We start from the raw sequence: 18,964 nt of genomic DNA, 5'->3' as shown, positions 1-18,964 counted from the left end.
AAAAAATGTCGCCCACGTGAGACTAATATCCAGCGTTGTTGTTGTGAGCGACTTTCTGCGTTATGTTCCCCAAGCAGGGCGAGGTGCGGTCACAACCTTTCGTTTTCTCTGCCAGTCAGAGGAGAGAGAGAGAGAGAGAACACACCCCCAGAGCGAATATCTTTGCAATTCGAATTATGAGGGATGATTAATGTCATCTCCTCCCACCCACCCCCCGTTTGTAACTGAGAGAGCATTCAACCTCCACGTCTCCTCACTCTTTCCTCCAGGCGAACATCCCTCCACCACCGAACCATTCGACCGAATTGTAGAGTTAGCATCCTGCCCGTATCACACCCCTTCCATTTTGATTCCTTGCATTTGATTTATTAGATAAGTCTCTGTCAAACTTTGTCCTCCCTTATTCCGTTTGCTTGTCTTTTTTGTCGGCATGTGGGTTAAGAATTTTTAAATTGTAAATGTCTCCCACAGCACCTCTTTCGTGCGTAGAATGGAAATGGTTCGAAGGCAGCTTGCTTGGCCAAAATATGTTTAGTACCATCTGAAAAACATATATTAAACAGCATGAAATAACTTGAGCCATTTACTTGAACAGATGAGAATGCTTAACCTATGAAAGTAAGTAGGTCTAGCTAGAAATGATCTTAACAAGTGATTGCGCAGGAGCAGATATTCTTTTGTTTATTTTCCTTAGACCGACAGGCTACTATGCACTTATTAACTATCGACAAGCAATTCATAAGAAATCTAAGTCTCCAGTAAAATATGAACTGCGTCCTGATTCATCGTTATCATAGTTCGGATACCTTGAAAAAAATCGAATACGATATTTTTTGTACTTGTTCTCGAAGTTTTAATATTTTTTTCAAGCCATTAATCATACTTCGTAATTGTTTTGTCTTTCGCATGCTCACTTACCTTTTGCTTCCATGACTGTACGGCCAAAATTAAAAGTAAGCTTTGAAATTTTAGAGAAAACCTTTCTTACTAGGAAACGCGTAAGAAATTTTGGGCAAAATATCCTTGAGCACTTAAAGTACCGAGAGGTACCTTGAATTAAAAATACTTTGGAGCGTGAGGTATTGCCTGAATAAGTGGTTTTGCGAGGTGAATTTCAAATTTATTGTAAGCAATTCGACATTATACTAGTTGATATTTTTCTATGAAAATTATCTATACTCGTACTCAGAGATGATATTTTTAAATCTTTCTCCATGAAAACTATTTCCTTGTTCTCATCTTTTTTTTCTATTTCTTTCCATCTCGTTCCAGGCCCAACGCGTGCGTGGTTGAGGAAGTTCCCGGAACGAACCACAGGTTGTACACGGAGTGCAAGTATTGGACGCCGAGGAAGATATGCGGACGAAAAACGTGAGTCATGGGATAAGCGCGAAGAAAGTTTGCGGATGTGCTAAATGGAGGGAGGGGGAAAATATGCATGAGGCGAAGGATTGCCAAAAGGTGCAGGTTTTTAAGGAGGCTCCCACCAGAAACGAGCAAGTGTCATTTTCGTGAAAAATCCTGATTATGCACATGCTCTGGTACTTCATTGCTTACGATAAAAAAATTTGCCGTCATCATTGTAACTTTTTTGAAATTTTATGTGATGATTCCTCCCTTAGCATGGAAAATTTTTATTAGAACTAAGATTATTCTGTTGGTTTGGCAACAAAAACAGTTATAAAATACATCATTTCCTCAGAATCGATTTTAAAATTAAATATGAACTCCATCAAAAACGTTTTTGGGTTACAAGTAAATTAATGCTGTTAACAAAATTAACATACGACATTTGAGTTCAAATTAGGTCGCATTGTCATGCTCAATGACAATGCTATCATTTTAAAATTTTACATTCAGTGTACTCCTACACAGTACATTATTATTAACCTGTGTCTAAAGTAACATTATTAATCCTCCGAGAGCGTATTGAGGTAAATATTTCACGCTTAAGATAAGGTCACATATTCATGGTGGCATATGCATTCGTACACGAAATTTTTGTCTACGAGTATTTTTACCGCATAGCGTCAACTGTGGGTATAAAAGAATGGTTATTTTTTTATTTTCGCCATATTTACAATGGTTGTGATTGTTAAAATTATATTAAATAGATATTTAATTAAAACGACGGACAAAAATCATAGGAAATGAGAGATAAATTAAAATAAACATTATTTGTATGAGGAAAGGTAATGGTTGGTAGGCAAGCCAGATGGGACTATTAATGTTCAACTATGGATTTATAAATCAACTTAGTTAGAGGGAACATACTTTAAGCATAACTGTTAGTTGCTGACGGATGTACTGGTGTCTGCTAGGTGGCTTCTAATTTCAATATGCTCAACAGCTTCCAATTTTAGAGTTGCGCCCAATCTCTATTGTCATCCTCTACTACAAGGGACCATTCTATGCATCCTAAAAAAATGTCACGGAAAAAAAAACAGTCGAGTGGGTGAGATGCGTTACAGTTGAGTACGAACAGTCGACCCTCGCTTTACGTTATTAATCCGTTTCGGAGCGCGGGTTGTAAAGCGAATCCTATCTTATATTGCATCTGCGCCATTTCCGGAGTAATGATCGGTTTAAACAGCCTCGGCACACTTAAATTTTGTACTGTTAACCCTGAATCACGCGATCATTTTTTTCCATCCCTCCAGATGGACAGTTCCAGCGATCGCTGAAATGATGGCGGAAAGTAATTACCCTAACTGGGAAAAGCGGAAAGTAATTACTCTAACTGGGAAAGGCGGAAATTTATTACCCTAGCGTTTCCCCACGAACCCGAGGTCTGCAAAAAAAGTCGACCCTGCCAGGATTCGAACCTGGAATATTCTGAACCGTAGTCAGACGCGTTATCCGTTGCGCCACAGGGCCACTGTAGATTAAAATAGGTATTTATCATTATATAAAAACACAAAAAATTGTAAATAGGGGTGCTGGTGGTATCCATCCATTAAACGAGGACAACACGATTATTTTTTCTATCCCTTTAAAGGGGAAGTGACCGCGACCGCTCCAATGATGGCGGAAAAGAATGAAGTTTAACACGATCATTTTCTGCATTGACTTGAGGGATGGAAATCCAATCCATTTCACCAATCACTCGTCATGTCCCTTTCCCCGTCGCTGAAACCATCGCTGGCACTATCCTTGAGCCAATCAGAACGCACGGCCGCTAACGGCGATTAAAACGCCTGGCTTTTCCTTTAGTGACAGTTGTAAATTTGAGGCTCCGCCATTTACAAAATAAAATTAATGTAATGAGAAACGCATTAAAATCTTGTCTATTTTTTAAGTGTCTGCGGGGCGGGTAACGTGAGCCCCCCCCCTAAATCCGCCTATGGGAAAGGCCGTATGATTAAAAAAAATGATGCGATCAATCTTTTGGTCACTGAAAACCTATCGCAGGAGATATCATTCTGAGCGACGAAAAAAATTATTGTGTGATTCAGACAATGAAAAGTGTTGCGTTGACAAATAATTAGTACACGTACATAATTGTTGATGCATTACGCGAGTGGAAAGGAAATCGGCGAATTTTAGTAGTTTCAAAATAGTGCGCACATCTAAGATAGTACGTTGAAACAGTATTGTTGAATCCATAATGAAACAAGAATCTAATGTAGATTTTCCTAAACCTTCCCTCGTCTCTTGACTAACTTGCCCCGTGCCCCTCCTTCCTCGTCCTATCAACTCCCTGTGGCTTCTCCCGCCTCCGGTACCCCTTCGGTGGGGTGGGATGGGGTGAGGGAAAAAAACCTGCTTTTTTCTGTTGATTTTTATCTGAGCTAACATTAGCACCGTTCGGAGTTGAAAGTTGCTGATCGAAAGTACTCGATGCTGTATTTTAAGCGGGTCAGCGACGTGACTCTGGGAAGTGGTTCTATAAATACGCTGGAGTCATTTTTTTGTGAGATGCCAGTTTGCCATGTTTAGTTTCAATCAGTCAATCAATCATTCTCGCCTGCTCTGGACTTTTCTTCGGCGGTCAGCCACTTCTTGCATGGCTCGTCACTTCTTTGTCCTTTGCCTGAACATGAAATTGCGCTTGACGCCTATTATGAAAAAATCGTGGAAGCCGATGCAAATGCGTTGCGGAGAATTCGCAGAGCAGACCGGTTTTTTGTTTTGATACCTACCACGTGATCCACGAATTTTGAGCAAATTTTTATGTCCCATGCGGTTATTTATAGAAAGCGTGTTACAATATGAAGCAGGTCCATGAAAAGTTTTGCAGTCGTAAAAGAGAGTAACTTTTTGACTCGTGTGATAGATGTGGAATGCTTGGCATATCAATTTTCCCTCTTTCCATGGCAAAAATAGATTCCTTATTATTGTCGAGAACCTTTTATTACTCATCGATGGCGGGATATTTTCCTCTCATTCACTCAGTGATTCAAATCGAGGGATGGTTTGGTTGCGGGAGGGTAGAGCTCACCCCAGAGGTGGTCTAGAAAAAGTGGCTCCTTTTTCTAGACCATCTCTCACTTCGAGGTGTTCTGATGGAGGGATTCCCTAAATATGAACCATTCCAGGAGTAGCGAAATTTATTTATTTATTTATTTATTTATCAAATTGTCCACATACAGCATAGTTTGCCATTTTATAGTGGCACAGTATAACAAACATAAAAGCACAAACACAATCAAACATAATTAATTTAAATAAATAACTGGCGACGTAAAACTACTAAAAGTCTACCCTTTAGGCCACAACGTCCCTCAAGATTTTTTTGTTAAAACAGTTCAAATTTTTGTCAAACTTCTTAAACATTCATTGCCCATCCACATTAATTATTTAATGCAGTTTCATCTATGCCAATTACGCCATTTGTAACCTTTGTAATGGTGGTAGGTATATGGAAACTCCTCTTAACACCATTCTTGCTACCCCGATGAGCACCCAAGGTATGAATAAGTGCGGGGTTCAACTCCGCTGGAGTCTTTTTTAAATATCATCCTTCATTCAACATCCGAAAATCAGTTTCTTGAGTATTTCCGTCTGAAGAGCTGTACCCGAAAGGTGGCGAGTGATCTTGTCGCAGTGATTTCAACGGCTGGCTCATCAAAAACGAGTTTAGCATCAATTTTGGCTATCGTATGGATATGTTCCCTGGGAATTTAAAATTTTTGCAAATCTATTTTGAACAGCTAACGAAAAGAAAATGGTCGAGTTTCTGCACCTTTAAGTCTTTTTGTAATCCACCTGATGATGTTACTTAGCGACAAAACTGGACGTTAGTAAAGTCACATATGAAATTTACAAAGTTTTTTATTACATTAAAAAAAAATATTTCTTCGATTTTTTTAAACACATTACTGTGTGAAATTCACATTTTTAGGCAATTAACTTACGCTAATTAGTGTGTCATATGTTGTTTAAGTTATAATTTATTTAGACCATGGAATCATTCATAGTGTTATGGACATTACATTAGATAGGAGACATAAACAAAAATTGCTGTCCAGGCACCACTGGTTATCGTACTTCATCTGTCCCCAGCGGTGTTCTCTTGGAGCATTGTGCCCAAGTGGGTCGTGCGTTGGGCTTCTTACCTCATGGTCCCAGGTTCAGATCAGCGTGAAACCATGGCTACTGCCTGCAAAACACTTCGGAATGCTGGTTCTTCACCCGGGAAGTTGACCTGACCCTCCTTACTTGGCAGGCATAGAAATTAAATTCCTGTTGATCATAATTTCTATCCTTATGTAAGGAAACCAACATTCGTGTTATATCATCGATAAATTACTATTTTGTTATAATAACTAAACTAAATTTATCTGATTTAAATGCTTTAATATTGTGATAAAATTTAACCCTACATATATTCCTCCCATTTCAAGCCCTTGTATATAAACATGTAATTCATCCGAGATCTTCCTTCTTCTGCTCTTACCATCCATTTTTCCCTCGACGATTGCCTTTATCAGGTTATCACGCCTCAAGATATAGCATATTAATTTGTTCCGTTCCTTATTTTTCTTACATTTCCACAAGGCTCACCATCACTCTTTCTCTTCTAAGGGCTCCCTGCTTCTCCGTCGGTCCATTTGATTTCCATCATTTTTCTGTAGCATTGCACTTCGAACGCCTCCAACCTTGATTTCTCTGCTGTTGTCATGATCCATTTCTCAAAGCCGTAGAGAATCTTTCTCGGGGCATATGTTCAGATGATCTCTTTTGTTGCTTCTAAATCTAAGTTCACTCTTCACCTGGATATTTTATTGACGATTTTTATCTTGCATCTTACATTGCTAGTTTCTTGGTAAAAGAATTCTTTCGCCTCGCGAAGTTTTTCGCTGAAGTGTTAGTCTTCCTCCCCTCCTTCACTGCATATTAATATCTCAGTTTTTTAGTTTTTAATTTAAATTGATATCTAGGTGAGAGGCCATAAATCCATTAATTGCCTGGTCTTTCTCTCTAAGCTAAGTCTACAATTTGGTTATAATTTTCGTATTTCATTCTTGAAGTCGAGCAATAACCGCAGAGGAGAATGAAAACTTTTTGCTCCAACATATATCCCTCCAAATCTGACATTTTTACAACATTTATGGATCAATAACTTGTCGTTTGGATGGGATGTTAAACCATGGGCCTTGTCATGGTTTCCAGTAGGAGCGAAATGACGTAAACATCGGGTATCTCTCCTTCCTTCATCCAAACTATGTTTTCTCTTTCCTATTCACATTATTTATTGGGTCAAGAGGCTCAAGATGCCATTCACATCCAAACTTTTTTTTTCCTTCCAGTAAATGGCGCCTCAAACTTTTCGTGTCGAGAGGCCAGACTGAATCAGGAACACTCAAATTTTACTTCGTTGTATCAAATACTATACCTACTTATCTCGATACGATAGCTGTTCTGGACACATATTTGCTCTTTTTGTCGGTCGAATGGAAAGTTTTCTCGACTACAATTCCAGCAGTTATATTTAATATGCTTATTTATAGAATTTACTGTAATTCGACGAATACAACGTTGGGAAATACTGGTCGTTGATTTAATGTTTGTTCTGATTGTCAATACTACGAGATTATTTGTTCTGATTTCAGCATCTACTGCTCCTTTTAACTTACCCTTTATATTGGTACTCATTTGGGAAGCATGTATTTGTGATAATACTCTGACACTAATTTCTCGGCATTAAAAAAATTTGCTGCCTATAATTCGTATTCCATTCAATTTTTATCCAGCCCAACCATTATTTTCTAAATGCGAGTAGTTTCATTGAAAATTATTAATTTGAAATCTCATGAGACTAATTTTTTGAATTATTATCGCATTCTACTTTTACTCTATGTCTGAGAATTTAGTCTTCTTCTCTTGGAGCTATTACAGAATTGTTCCTAAACCTCGCCATCAAGCTCCGCATCACTAGTTTCGAAATCTTGCTTATCAGCTGAAAGGGGATACATTTCCCATCCTATCTCCTTTTGTGTAAGACAAATGTATCTGTTGTAGCTATTGAAAGGAAAATAGCTGAAGCAGAAAAGATGCCTTGATTATAACTATACTGTACTGGATTCCTTGGTCGGTTTATTTCAGCATTTGAGTTGGAATCTTCCTGAGTTTTAATCATTAAAAGTTTTGACGGTATACTAATTTCCAAATATCTCTCTCATTATAATCATTTCGGTCGAGATATGTTGTTCTTTTAGATGGTTTCTCGTCATCGCTAATATTATTATTGGCACGTTGCCTGACATTGCGTGTGCCATAAGAATCCACCCAATTACTGCGCCTATTCAGCAATAAAGTGGAGGTTGTGTGGTGAGGGCAGTAATGGTGGTGGTTGTTTGTTGTTAAAGGGACATGGAAAGTCTCTTGGGGTCTTGAGGTCAAGCGGTGGCGCTGAGGAGGGTAGCGAGCGTCTGGCAAGCATGAGAAAGGTCACTCCCTCATTCTTCTAAACTTTAATGTTAGACGGGAGCAATCAATTTTAGATACCGTTAGGCAGAATGTTGCCGCCATTAGTTGCTTCTAATTAGAAGTTTGGTTTGAAGCAGCGCAATACCTTTTTCCCCATACTCATTTTTCGTCATCACTTTTTCATGGCGAACGCCTCCTGATTTGCCCGAGTCGTCACATTCAGATGTTACTTTAATTATTTTTCCGCTTTTTTCACTCTTAAAATCTTGTTTGAATATTTTAAATTCCTTCTAAATCCCGGGATTCCGAATATTTTTTTCTTATTGGCCTTATCACGTATTTGCGAGCCAATTGACATGCTTTGATAATTCGAATCCTTTGCTATTTTTTCTTCCTTACTCACCCTATTTTCGTCGTGAATTTCCCTTCATCCTTTTTAGCAATCCAATCAATAGACTATAAGTAGTGATGATCATTGTAATCGTGTGGGAGTTACTATTAATTGTTATTTTTTACTCGAAAATTATTCACATTCCAACTCAAAAGTTGAACTCCCAATCTCAAATCTCCGGTTGAAGTATTTCTTCAAATCAAAATGAGATTCTACATATCAAAACGCAATTAAATAAATTCATCTCCCTTAGACCTGAGATATTGAGGATCATGCGGGAGTTATTATTTTTTTTTATTTTATTACTCTTTGCATTGCATAATCAATTGCAATTTTAAGTAAAACATACTTCAGCTGGTGATTTGAGATTGGGAGTCCAGCGTACTTATCCGGGGATATGAATAGTATACATGTCGAAAATGAACACCATTGGTAATTTTCACAAAAATGTTATTTCATAACAGGCCAAGGTTTTTCACTCCAGTTATAAATAATAATTAGAATTTACTTATAAATACTAAATTAGCATGCTTATATTGTTGACATTAGTTTTTATAATTGGCAAGGATGAAAATAAATTCCACTAGCAATAAGTTGAGCGTGATACGCTTATTTATGCATTAATCGTCCACTTCGGATTACTTGGGGGGGGGGCATACGGCCTTCCGCAACGTTTGCTGAGAGGAGAACGATTTTTTCCCCCTCCGGTCCTGTCCAGCGTCCACCCTTATACTACTTCCTATCATCGTCACCCAGTGCTGGTGGAGACATCGGTAGGTCGGGAAGGTTATCACACCCTTCTCAATCGTCTTCCCACGCACTTACTCCGGCTTCCTTCGCACCCCAACCTCTCCTCCTCCTCCGTCTCCTAACTCTCCGAACTCAAATGAGGTAAAGGCCCATGTATGGAGAACACATCGCTGCCAACGGACAGGCGTCCTCGGACGAACACGTTTTAATTTTTCGTTCCTCGCATCCAATATCGCGTGCTCTTAAGGTAGGTCTACTGAAAAATCCCCCTCTTTCTACCTTCCCCTTTTCTCCCTTCCTCGCTGACAGATTAATACGAGTTTTCCTTTCATTTTTCTCTTCCTCGATTCCCCGTCGTCGCCGGCATGTGTGTACGGACGACGAAGGAAGTTTCAACGATCGGCGTCTCAGGATTTTATATCCTCACGCGCACGACTGAGGTCCTGCGTTTTTTTTTCGGTTCTTCTTTTTTTACGCCTCTCCTCTTTTGCATCGACTCCTGACATAACAAAATCCCAACCTCTCCATTTACGTGTGGGGTCCCGTCGCCTTTCGATAGGAAACACGATCATTAATTAGTATCACCGTAATTAACGGACAGTCCCATCGATAACTCGGTAATAAAATTCACGTGGATGTAATTGTTTTTTACGTTGTATTTTCACTTAAGAGGATCTTCAAAATTATGTTCAACTTGAGGAAACAAACGTCGTGGTAGTAATAATAAACTTTTTTTACGAACTTTTACTCTAATTGTGTTTTTCAACTGCTTGGTAATTCCTTAATTACCGAGATCAGTCCTTTTATAGGTAGGCATGCCGCTCGCCAGTTTCCGGAAACGATTTAAAAAAAAACGAAAGAAAATTTTCAGTGACTGTATAGTTTTCTGCCTGTATTAGTCTAAAATTACCCGAACTAGGGAGACTTTTGGGAAGCTTTAAATGTTAAAAGCTTATATCACCGTGAAATTTACCAAGGAAGGTGTAAAATTCAAGCTAGGTAGTAAAATATGGTCAGAGAAAATCATGAAATAACCCTTAGTATTGACTCTAAATTGTATGTGCTAGCTAACTTCCCTCTACTCTTTCCTTGGTGAGGCAAAGTTGGCATACATTTAGAAAGAGATTCGAGAAATTATCTAAGATACACCACGCATGTGCTCGATTCCATTTTAGTAAGAGCAGCAAGTTTCTTCACTGGCACCCGCCTCACCTTAGTATTAATTTTAGCTGAGGTCTTTTAATTTTCTCCAATTTCTCCGTTTAATTTGTGCCAATGCCTTTCCCACGTGGCCTAAGAAACGGTAGAACTTCAATATTCACTTAAATCTCACTGCTTTAACTTTAAAAAATAGCTGATATATTGGTTCTTGTGTGTGTAAATTTATATACCGTTTGTTCAATCAGCTGAAATTACTCGCGCCATGGTCGTATATATTTACGCTCAAGAGCTCAACTGCGAGGAAAGATAAGCTGAGATAGCTTTCCCACCTCGACATAACTCAGCTAATGTCGCGTTTTCCCGTCGAAGAGATGCCCGCTTTGCCTTACGGGGTAATGTGATAGGCTACTTAGGGATACCCCACATTGAAACTTGCGCCAATCTTCGGCGCGTCGAAAAAAGTGTGGGATGGGAAATAAATATGCTCTCCCATCTCCTTTACGTGTATCAATTCGGCATTAGGTCATGTAACAGTTCTAAATCAAAAAGAATCGGATAGGTTTAGGACATGAACTGTCTATGACAGATGGTTATGCCGATGTTTTCTCCTATTTTAACTCTTTCTTTTCTTAAAATTTTCAAGCGCGCGAAAACGCGACGGCTAAGTATGAATGCTGGCAAAAGCTCATGTGACGTCTGGCTGCTGCTGTGTGAGCCACCTTGGTGCGAGGCTATGAACGCCGCTACGATTTAGGCTACTTGCTGCCGAGTATGGAGGTAGCGTAGATTACTCTGCTAGCAGATAGCAATTGGCTTAAATAAGGATTATTAATATCCAATCAAGCGAAAGAAACTTTCCGACCATAGGCAATTTTAATAGGTAGTTATTAAGAGATGTTTCCCTGAGCTATGTGCCTCATTCATGCATTGGTAATCTCATACGATGTAAAACTCCTATCTACTCGTATAGTATCTAGGTCCCTGTGACGTCACGTGGAGTGACATTGCATGGGCGCCATTCTGGCCTTTTTTTAAATGAGGTTAAAGTTGACCATTAGCATTTGTCTTAACTGGGATTTCTAAAACCAAATAATTTGTATATTATGAATACACTAATGGTCGGTAATGAATCGCAATCAATGCCTTTCCTTTCCTTTGACGAAGGAAACTACCCTATGGAGATAAATTCCTCAATGCTTTACTAATTGACTGGAAAATGATTCAGGTTTAATTCATTCGTTTGCAGTAAGTATTATTTTAAATATGATAGATTTGATTTGTGATGGAAATAAAATGGACTCGGTTCGTCAACTGGTAAAAGAATATAAAACTGGGAGTATATTAAACGACTTCCTGCGAAATCGTCGGCCGTTTGAAAACCTGCCCTCCGTCGGAGAGGTATGAATGAAATGCGTGCTCGAGGGGAACGCTCGAGGTGGTCTTGTACTTTGGTGGTTAAAAAAATGTTCCGTTTAGAAAGGAGTAGTAAAAGACTCATAAAAATATTTTCAGTTTTTTCAACGATCATGCTGTCTTCGTTGATCGCGGAGAACGTAAACCCAATAAATGGTTCGTTTTTTTATGAAGCTATGAAGGGGCCGAGAGGACTCTTCTTCGAAACATTCTAAAAAAATTAAATGTGAAAATGAACAGATTAAATCAGCTAGTAACTAAAACATTAGCCCTTCATTTAGTTTTCCCGTGGATGCTAGTTTTCAATTTTGTGGATATAGCAGTAAGGTTATGGTATCAAAAGCATTGAAGTAGTTAAAAAAGGATTGTAAATACTGGGCGTCATATCTTGCGATTAGCATTGAGATCCGAGGCCGCTGGTGAGAGATGAGGATGGAGTGGGGGGTTAATTTGCCAAAGAGAAATCGAAAATCGTATTAGAGTTGCTGAAATGTATTTTCAAAGGTGAGGCAAATCTTTCGGTGTTTTTTTTTTGTAAATATACGTTATACCCCGTTCCTTCATACAATATATCTATGCTGTAATGTTATTGGCGACACTCACTCATGTGGTTAACGAGAGCTTTGCTCGCGTGCTTTACAGTATTCCTTCTGCGGTAGAAGTTCTTGATTCATGGAATTTCAATGCAACGTATATGGACTTACGTTACGTGAAAATGCTGTCAATACGGTGTGTTAGTCATCGTAAAAGGGATTCGATGGCCTAAACAATACTACCTGGACGAATTGGCGAAAGACCTAGACTTTATCACGTTGATAACGAAAATGAGATATATTTCTCCATAGAGTCATTACCCATCTAGCTTTCGTGCATTTTCTCAAGCGTTCCTACAACATAGTTCCTTATTGCGCTTTACACGATCCACTTCCCTAATCACATCCGTACGTCCACAGATTGTGCAGTAGGGTCTTTCCCTCAGTTCCGAAATCTCCATTAATTGAAGCAACTCCATGCATGGAAGGGAAAGATAATTTTAGGCGAAGAAAAATATATTTAATATTCAGTCATTCCTTCATAATTTAAAATGAAAAGACGAACATTTCCTGTCCACTTATTTAGAATTCGTATGGAATAGTTTCGGCTCATTAACTCTGCCTGTGAGATCCGCTGATTGAGAGAACGAATCGCTCACGATATCATGAACAATTACGAATGTAAACCTCAGGAGCACGGATGAAGCGGTTTGGTAAAAGTTAATGACGTCATCAACTTAACTGAGAAAGGGGTCAAAAAGTAATCGATTTTTCATCGGGTATATCTCGAGAAGCTGTCGACGATCGAAGAAAAACGAGAATACGGATATCTTAATTTTACAAATTAGCTGGAAATTGGATCTTGAATACACTAGTATCAGAAGAACGCATGCGAAATTTCCTGAAAGCAAGATGGTGAATTACTTCAGGGAGCAACACATACCATATTCGTTATCAACGTAATTAAAGCCCAAGTCTATTGTCAGATCCTCTAGCTAATTCGTTTACCCCTCGACTCCCTGTTAAGATGACTAACGCAACGACAGTATTTTAACGTGACATACGTCCATGCATTTGCAACTTCGAGAACTTCCATCGAGAATAAAATTAATTTGGTGAATAAATCCATACAAAGCGAGCTTTCGGCTTTGAGATGATGCATTTAATTTAATATTGTCAAAATAAAGAGAATGCCGTCGCGACGGCTCTTGTGGTTATACACGCCCGCTGCGCCGCGCGTGTTTTTTTTACCCTGGATTGACTCTCTTCTCACTTTTTCCTCCCTTCAATTTCAGGGTGATCCGGTACGAGTGCTGTGAGGGCTACTACCAGATTCCCGGCCAGAAGGGATGCACCGGAGGTAAGATGATCTCGAGGTCCAAAACCGCAGGAGTGAGTTCGGGTGGTGTCCACTTAGCGTCAGTTCTTGTTGCACATCTGATTCGTTTTCGCGAAGGTCGTGACGGTTAAAGGTACTGAGGTATAAATTGCATTCTAGACTAAAGTAAGTTGATATCTCAGTGTTAAATTGAGGGATGTCGATTTCGTGGACAGTACTACTTATCTTTTCCTCAAATCTAAGTCAATGTAATATTTCACTAACTCTTGGTTAACTATGTGGTATTCCATTATTTCCTGGATATAGACAGTTACTTATACCACTTATTTTATAAGAGCGCGACCCGGGTTTCAATGAGTAATCATCATCATCAATTATAATTAGCGCCTGATGATGATGATTACTCATTGAAACCCGGGTCGCGCTCTTATAAAATAAGTGGTATAAGTAACTGTCTATATCCAGGAAATGTAATATTTATTTGACAAAATGAGTTAAGTGAATTAAGGTAGCTCATGCCAACGATTTCAGGTTTTGTATATGACCTTTTGCTTCTGCATGAGAAATAATATATTGATTAAAGGGAGCGATCAAGTATTCAATAAGCGTATTTTCGGCCTTTGCCTCCTCTGTCTTCCGTGTAAGTAAATATATTTGTTGGCCAAATAAACCCTCTCCATTCACTTACATGCGTATGAATTTTCGATATTTTATTTTTGCTTAAATTAAGAAAACCACATGTTTGAGACAATTGTTTCAGCAGCGTTTCTTTCTCTCTATCGCGTGATCAGCATGAAAATGAGCTCTGTTGAGTGCATTAGCGGTATTTAATAGTAAATTAAATTTATTGAAGTAATTAATTCATACATTAGTATTAATACCTATACGTAAAGCTGTATACTATTTGTGTTTTTTTTTTATTTCGTGAATAATATGTACTTTGAGTGTAAAACCTAACAAATGCCCAACTCGACCTCTAATCCTTTCTTCAATAAAAAAATACGACCTTCCCGTCAAACACAAGCAATGCTGTGACAACCCGCCCCCGCTTATGATCAAAATTAAGCAAACTCAACATCTCCCCAATATCCCAAGGGATAATTACGTTATTTTTTTGTGTCACAATCTTCGATGACAGCGAAAGGTTTTAACTCTCTTTAAGGAGAATGTAAGGCTTCCAAAGTCTCGTGAAATAAATACATTTTTCATTTTTAAATATTTTAATGTACTTAATCGGCTTTAACTTATCTATGCCAAGATACTAGTTTGGTTAGGGAATTGAATGAATAGGTTAGTCGAATTATACAGAGTTTATATTGATGAAGATAGATGAATGGACCAAATTACGTCCATGGTTGTTTCTTTAATTCCTGATTCATGTTCTTTGGAAATGGTAGAATTGAATACCGGTTAAAAATTAGTTTTTGCCGTGAAGGAAATTATTTAAGCAAAAAAAATAACCGAACGAGTTTGGAATATGATCACGTTTATTTATAAATTTTACTTCAGAATCAGTTCACATCAATCAATTTTCAAAAATAAATTATCACTGTACTTCGCGTCGCGGAATTCACCCTCATGATCAGATAATATCGTCAATTGGCTCCTTAAGTGTCCTTATAGCGTAAAATTTCGTCGAATTCTCAAAAATAAATGTTTCAATTTGTTTTTAAGCATTGACCATTGATGATTTCGAAGGTAATGAATACTTTTTTATGGGTTTAGCGGGCTAAATGTTTTGAGCGAAGTGAAGTGTTAACGCCAAATAAGCCATTTTTCCCTAAGTTCCTACCTTTCCTCTGGCTTTAGAAATGAGATTCCGAATGATGGGAACAAAGTGATGGTTTGTGTCTGTTGATGATACGCTCCCATTCATCTGCAGCCACCTGCGCATCAATGAAGCCCTCTTCTCGTCTCCATTCACTTCGCCGCCCTTTCATCTTTCCCTCCCATCGTCATCGCTCGCCGACACTCGCTGCCTCATCTCCATTTTCCCCGAGACCGCATGAGGGACCGAAGCGGCCGAACATTATATATATCGCCCCATTGATTGATTTGTCCCAACAATTTTGAGTGTTCACAATTGTGTAATAATCGGTTCTCCTCTTCCAATGACCACCTATTGTTCGTTGCTCTTAGTTCTAAAGCCGATAATTTTTGGCATTAGCCCTTTCCGGTCCTGTTTTTTTTTAAATTCAAATAGTCTAATTTCTTGATTGAAGCTTTCGCGGCTCATGGTGATTAAAAACGAGTGACATACGAAATTTTATCATTTGTAATGTAATGTCAACATTTCTTTATCTTCCCCCTGCAGTCCTCACTCTTCACACCCTCCGTCCACCCCTCCCACCTGAAATAAAAAAGGCAGCAAAAACCAAATCCCAGCATCATTCCCTTTGAAGAAGTGACCAGCAGTCGGTCGCGAAACGTCGGGGCAATCTCCACTACGACACGCGGCATACACCCGTATGTCACTCTTTCGTAATCAAAGAGTCTAGTCCAAGTTATTGTTTGGTAAAAATAAATAACTGATAGCATTAATTGTTGACCTTATGAATGTTCTTCTTTTATTGATTGAAGTAAAAATTCAATGTTTATTATGCGATCATTATGCATGTTATATGTTCAATATATTTATAATAATATTATTCATGTTCAATCAAAGAGATATATTCTTCGAAAATTTTTTGTGTCTAATATCTCATGAAACATTGCCCTTGTTTCATAGCAGCGTTTTGTGATGTCTACCCAGCCTCGACGTAGGACCGCAAAAGGTTAAATTAGCATTTCGCGTTCCTTCTGCTACGAGAATTCTTCGTTGGAATTCATTTTCGGTGTTTATTTTTCTAATTTTGTAGTTTTGATGAAGCTCAGGCCATAATGGTGGGTGACCATATCCTATGACCGCAAACCGCATAGTTTTTCTACTTTAAGGATGGTTTGAATTAGTGAGGTTGTAGCTCACCCTTGACAAGTTCATGTTGACTTCTCACATTCAGTGTAGGGTGACCAATTCATTCCTCTGGGGCTTCTCGCACTTTAGTTGAGTGTGTCCAAAAGTTTCACCCGGGATTCGATCCCAGGAACCTGAGGTCCATGCCTAAACGCTCTACCTTAAACATCCACGCTATCTTTTTCTTTCTCCACTGGAAAATCCAAATTTGCGGCGATCAAGAATAAATGTGAGCCATTCCTGATAAAAGCTACGAAGTAACTCTGCCTCCAACTCTATAAACTTGTATAATTCCGATATTCTCTGGAAAACTTAATTAGGTGGTAATCAGATGTAAGCCTTGAGAGTATTATATTACGGCTATTAATGATATGTGTGAATTCTCTGTTGCGAGCCTCACTCATTATGTTTTGTCGTCTAATAGTTCCTAGCTATACATTAGGATTATTTTTCTTAAAAATTCAATGAATCTGCCATTTTCTGATGTTTGCAAGGTTCAAATGCAACGAAGTCTTATCGTCTCGCAAGAATACCATTGCAATATGATATTTGGCTGCATTTTCTCAAATTGGATGACATTTAAAGTTTTTCAAATTACCTTCAGTATGCGTGTGTTCCAATTTTGGTCATGTATGGAAAAAGAGGACCTGTGGTTACCCTGTACAAACAAATGGCTCCCTTGCACTAGGTGTAGTACGGATGGAATTGAAAACAGCAATGCATTGTACAGTCCTTAAGTATCCCCGGAAAAGTGATGCATTGCTGTTTATAGCAGCATTAGAAACTCCCATGGATCCGTTAATAAATCAATGTTAATTGAAACTGAGTGTCCTCGGCATTTGATTAATTGATCATTGATAGTACGGTATCTCTATTAACACATGTTAGAGTTTGAATTATGAACCTTGAGTAAATGGAAAGCCTCTTAAAGCATTTGTTTATTTAAAATCAACTTCCATTTCCTTTGCATCTTTTCACCACTTTGACACAAGTCAATTAAGGAAGATGTTTATTGAAAGGAATACCGTTGATAAATTTAATTCATGGCTCAAGTTTAATTGTTGGATTTCCCTACGTTTTAATAGCGATTAATCATTGGATCTATCATTTTGTTGAAACATCAAGCAATAATTTTAGAATTTATTACGGCCTCGTAGAATGCAAGGACGAGTGTTAACATGACTGTCTACCTTTATTCTTAAACCCGTTAGAGATCCTTTTGATTATTCATGGAATGTACTACTTTTATTTTAATTGGGTCTTAGCTAGTGGTAATTTATTTACCTTATATTTTATTAAATGCAGTACCTACCCTCTTCGTTTGAATCGGCGTGGACCAGTAAGGCAGATTTAAAAATAACTTGTATCACCATTCACCGGCAGTAAATCTTTTCGCATTTCAACAGAATACCTTGCGATTAGGTAATTTTCAGTCTTAATCAGTGCGACGGAATGACAAATCTTCCAAAATGATAGCCCCTTTGGAATAATTGTTGTCATATCAAGATATGCCATTAATAAAGAAAGTAAACTACTGCAACGGTCTAATTATCCTTACCTCGAGTAGCCTTTCTTCTTGAGATATATTACATTGGATGCGATTAAAAGAGAATGTTGCAACTTGCTCTATAACCGAGAAGCGATGTGTGACTTTGGGGTATTGCCAACTTTCAACGGTCAAATGATAACTACGTTAGATATTCCGAAGTTGGTCATCATTTTCGCCGTCTGTTCTTTGCTTTCTTGGCTCAAGCGGTTGACCGACGCATAACTCTCACGTGATTGAATGTCGGTCGATTTCGCCTCCGCAGACCTTCGTGGTGCCCGAGGAGTCGGGCCTCCTTCTCCCTGCACTGTCATATATTTCATTTCTCTCCCGAGCAAAAACTATAGCCGGTAATGCATTCGCGGAAGTAATAAAAAATACTTAAAGTCAAGACGTGGCAGTAGGTAAAAAAAACGGAGGAAGAGAAGGTTTTGGGAGAGGTTGGGGCTGAGTTAGGTGAACTGAATGCTTCTCTCTTTTTTTTGGAGAAATGGAGGGACCGCGTTGTGGCCTGTAAATTTCGCGTTGGTTGCATGTCCCCGGAGCAATTTGGCAATGCCCAGAGAAGAGTCGCCCATCAAGACCCGCGTAAATCATTCTGTATTTATCAGTGCAAGGGATTCAACTCATATATCAACTTCTGTTCCGCGCATACAGGCGAGTCCTTAAACTTTTTTCTTCCTGTTTATTTTACGGCAGGGCCGAAGGGTGGCGGGTGAGATAACATCGAAATTTCCCCAATTTTGAACGATATTTATTCGGCACTCGTAAATGCCCGAGTGGTTGTGTATGTTGGGGGAGGAGACGAAGGAGAAAAGAAGGCAGGTATCTCAAGTTCCCCACCCCCTCCCTCTCCCATTAACGTGTACCTTATGATTTTATTGCCCCTTTAAGCGTGTGCACAACTTTCCTCCTTTCTTTTTGGGACCAATTTTTTTAGATTCTTTCCGGGAGATATGGCCGCGGTCAAAAAAGTTTTGCACCCTGTGATTTCCTCTCTCTCTCG

General features: G+C 38.7%; 1 protein-coding gene and 1 non-coding gene across 2 annotated transcripts in view; one reads left to right on the top strand and one right to left on the bottom strand.

The window, feature by feature from the left end:
* The window catches only part of LOC124170557 (transforming growth factor-beta-induced protein ig-h3-like), a 244,036-nt gene that overhangs the window by 143,734 nt on the left and 81,338 nt on the right, over positions 1–18,964 (top strand). Inside the window, exons 2-3 of the mRNA XM_046549356.1 lie at positions 1,273–1,371; positions 13,416–13,480. Of these exons, the coding sequence (XP_046405312.1) occupies positions 1,273–1,371; positions 13,416–13,480 (164 nt within the window). The remainder of the gene's footprint in view (positions 1–1,272; positions 1,372–13,415; positions 13,481–18,964) is intronic.
* On the bottom strand, positions 2,805–2,877 carry Trnar-acg. Its single transcript has one exon. It is a non-coding gene; the product is annotated as a tRNA-Arg (tRNA).

The sequence above is a fragment of the Ischnura elegans genome, chromosome 1, assembly GCF_921293095.1.
Source record: "Ischnura elegans chromosome 1, ioIscEleg1.1, whole genome shotgun sequence".
In the NCBI taxonomy this organism is placed as follows: domain Eukaryota; kingdom Metazoa; phylum Arthropoda; class Insecta; order Odonata; family Coenagrionidae; genus Ischnura; species Ischnura elegans.
This window is presented reverse-complemented; position numbering and strand designations above follow the sequence as displayed.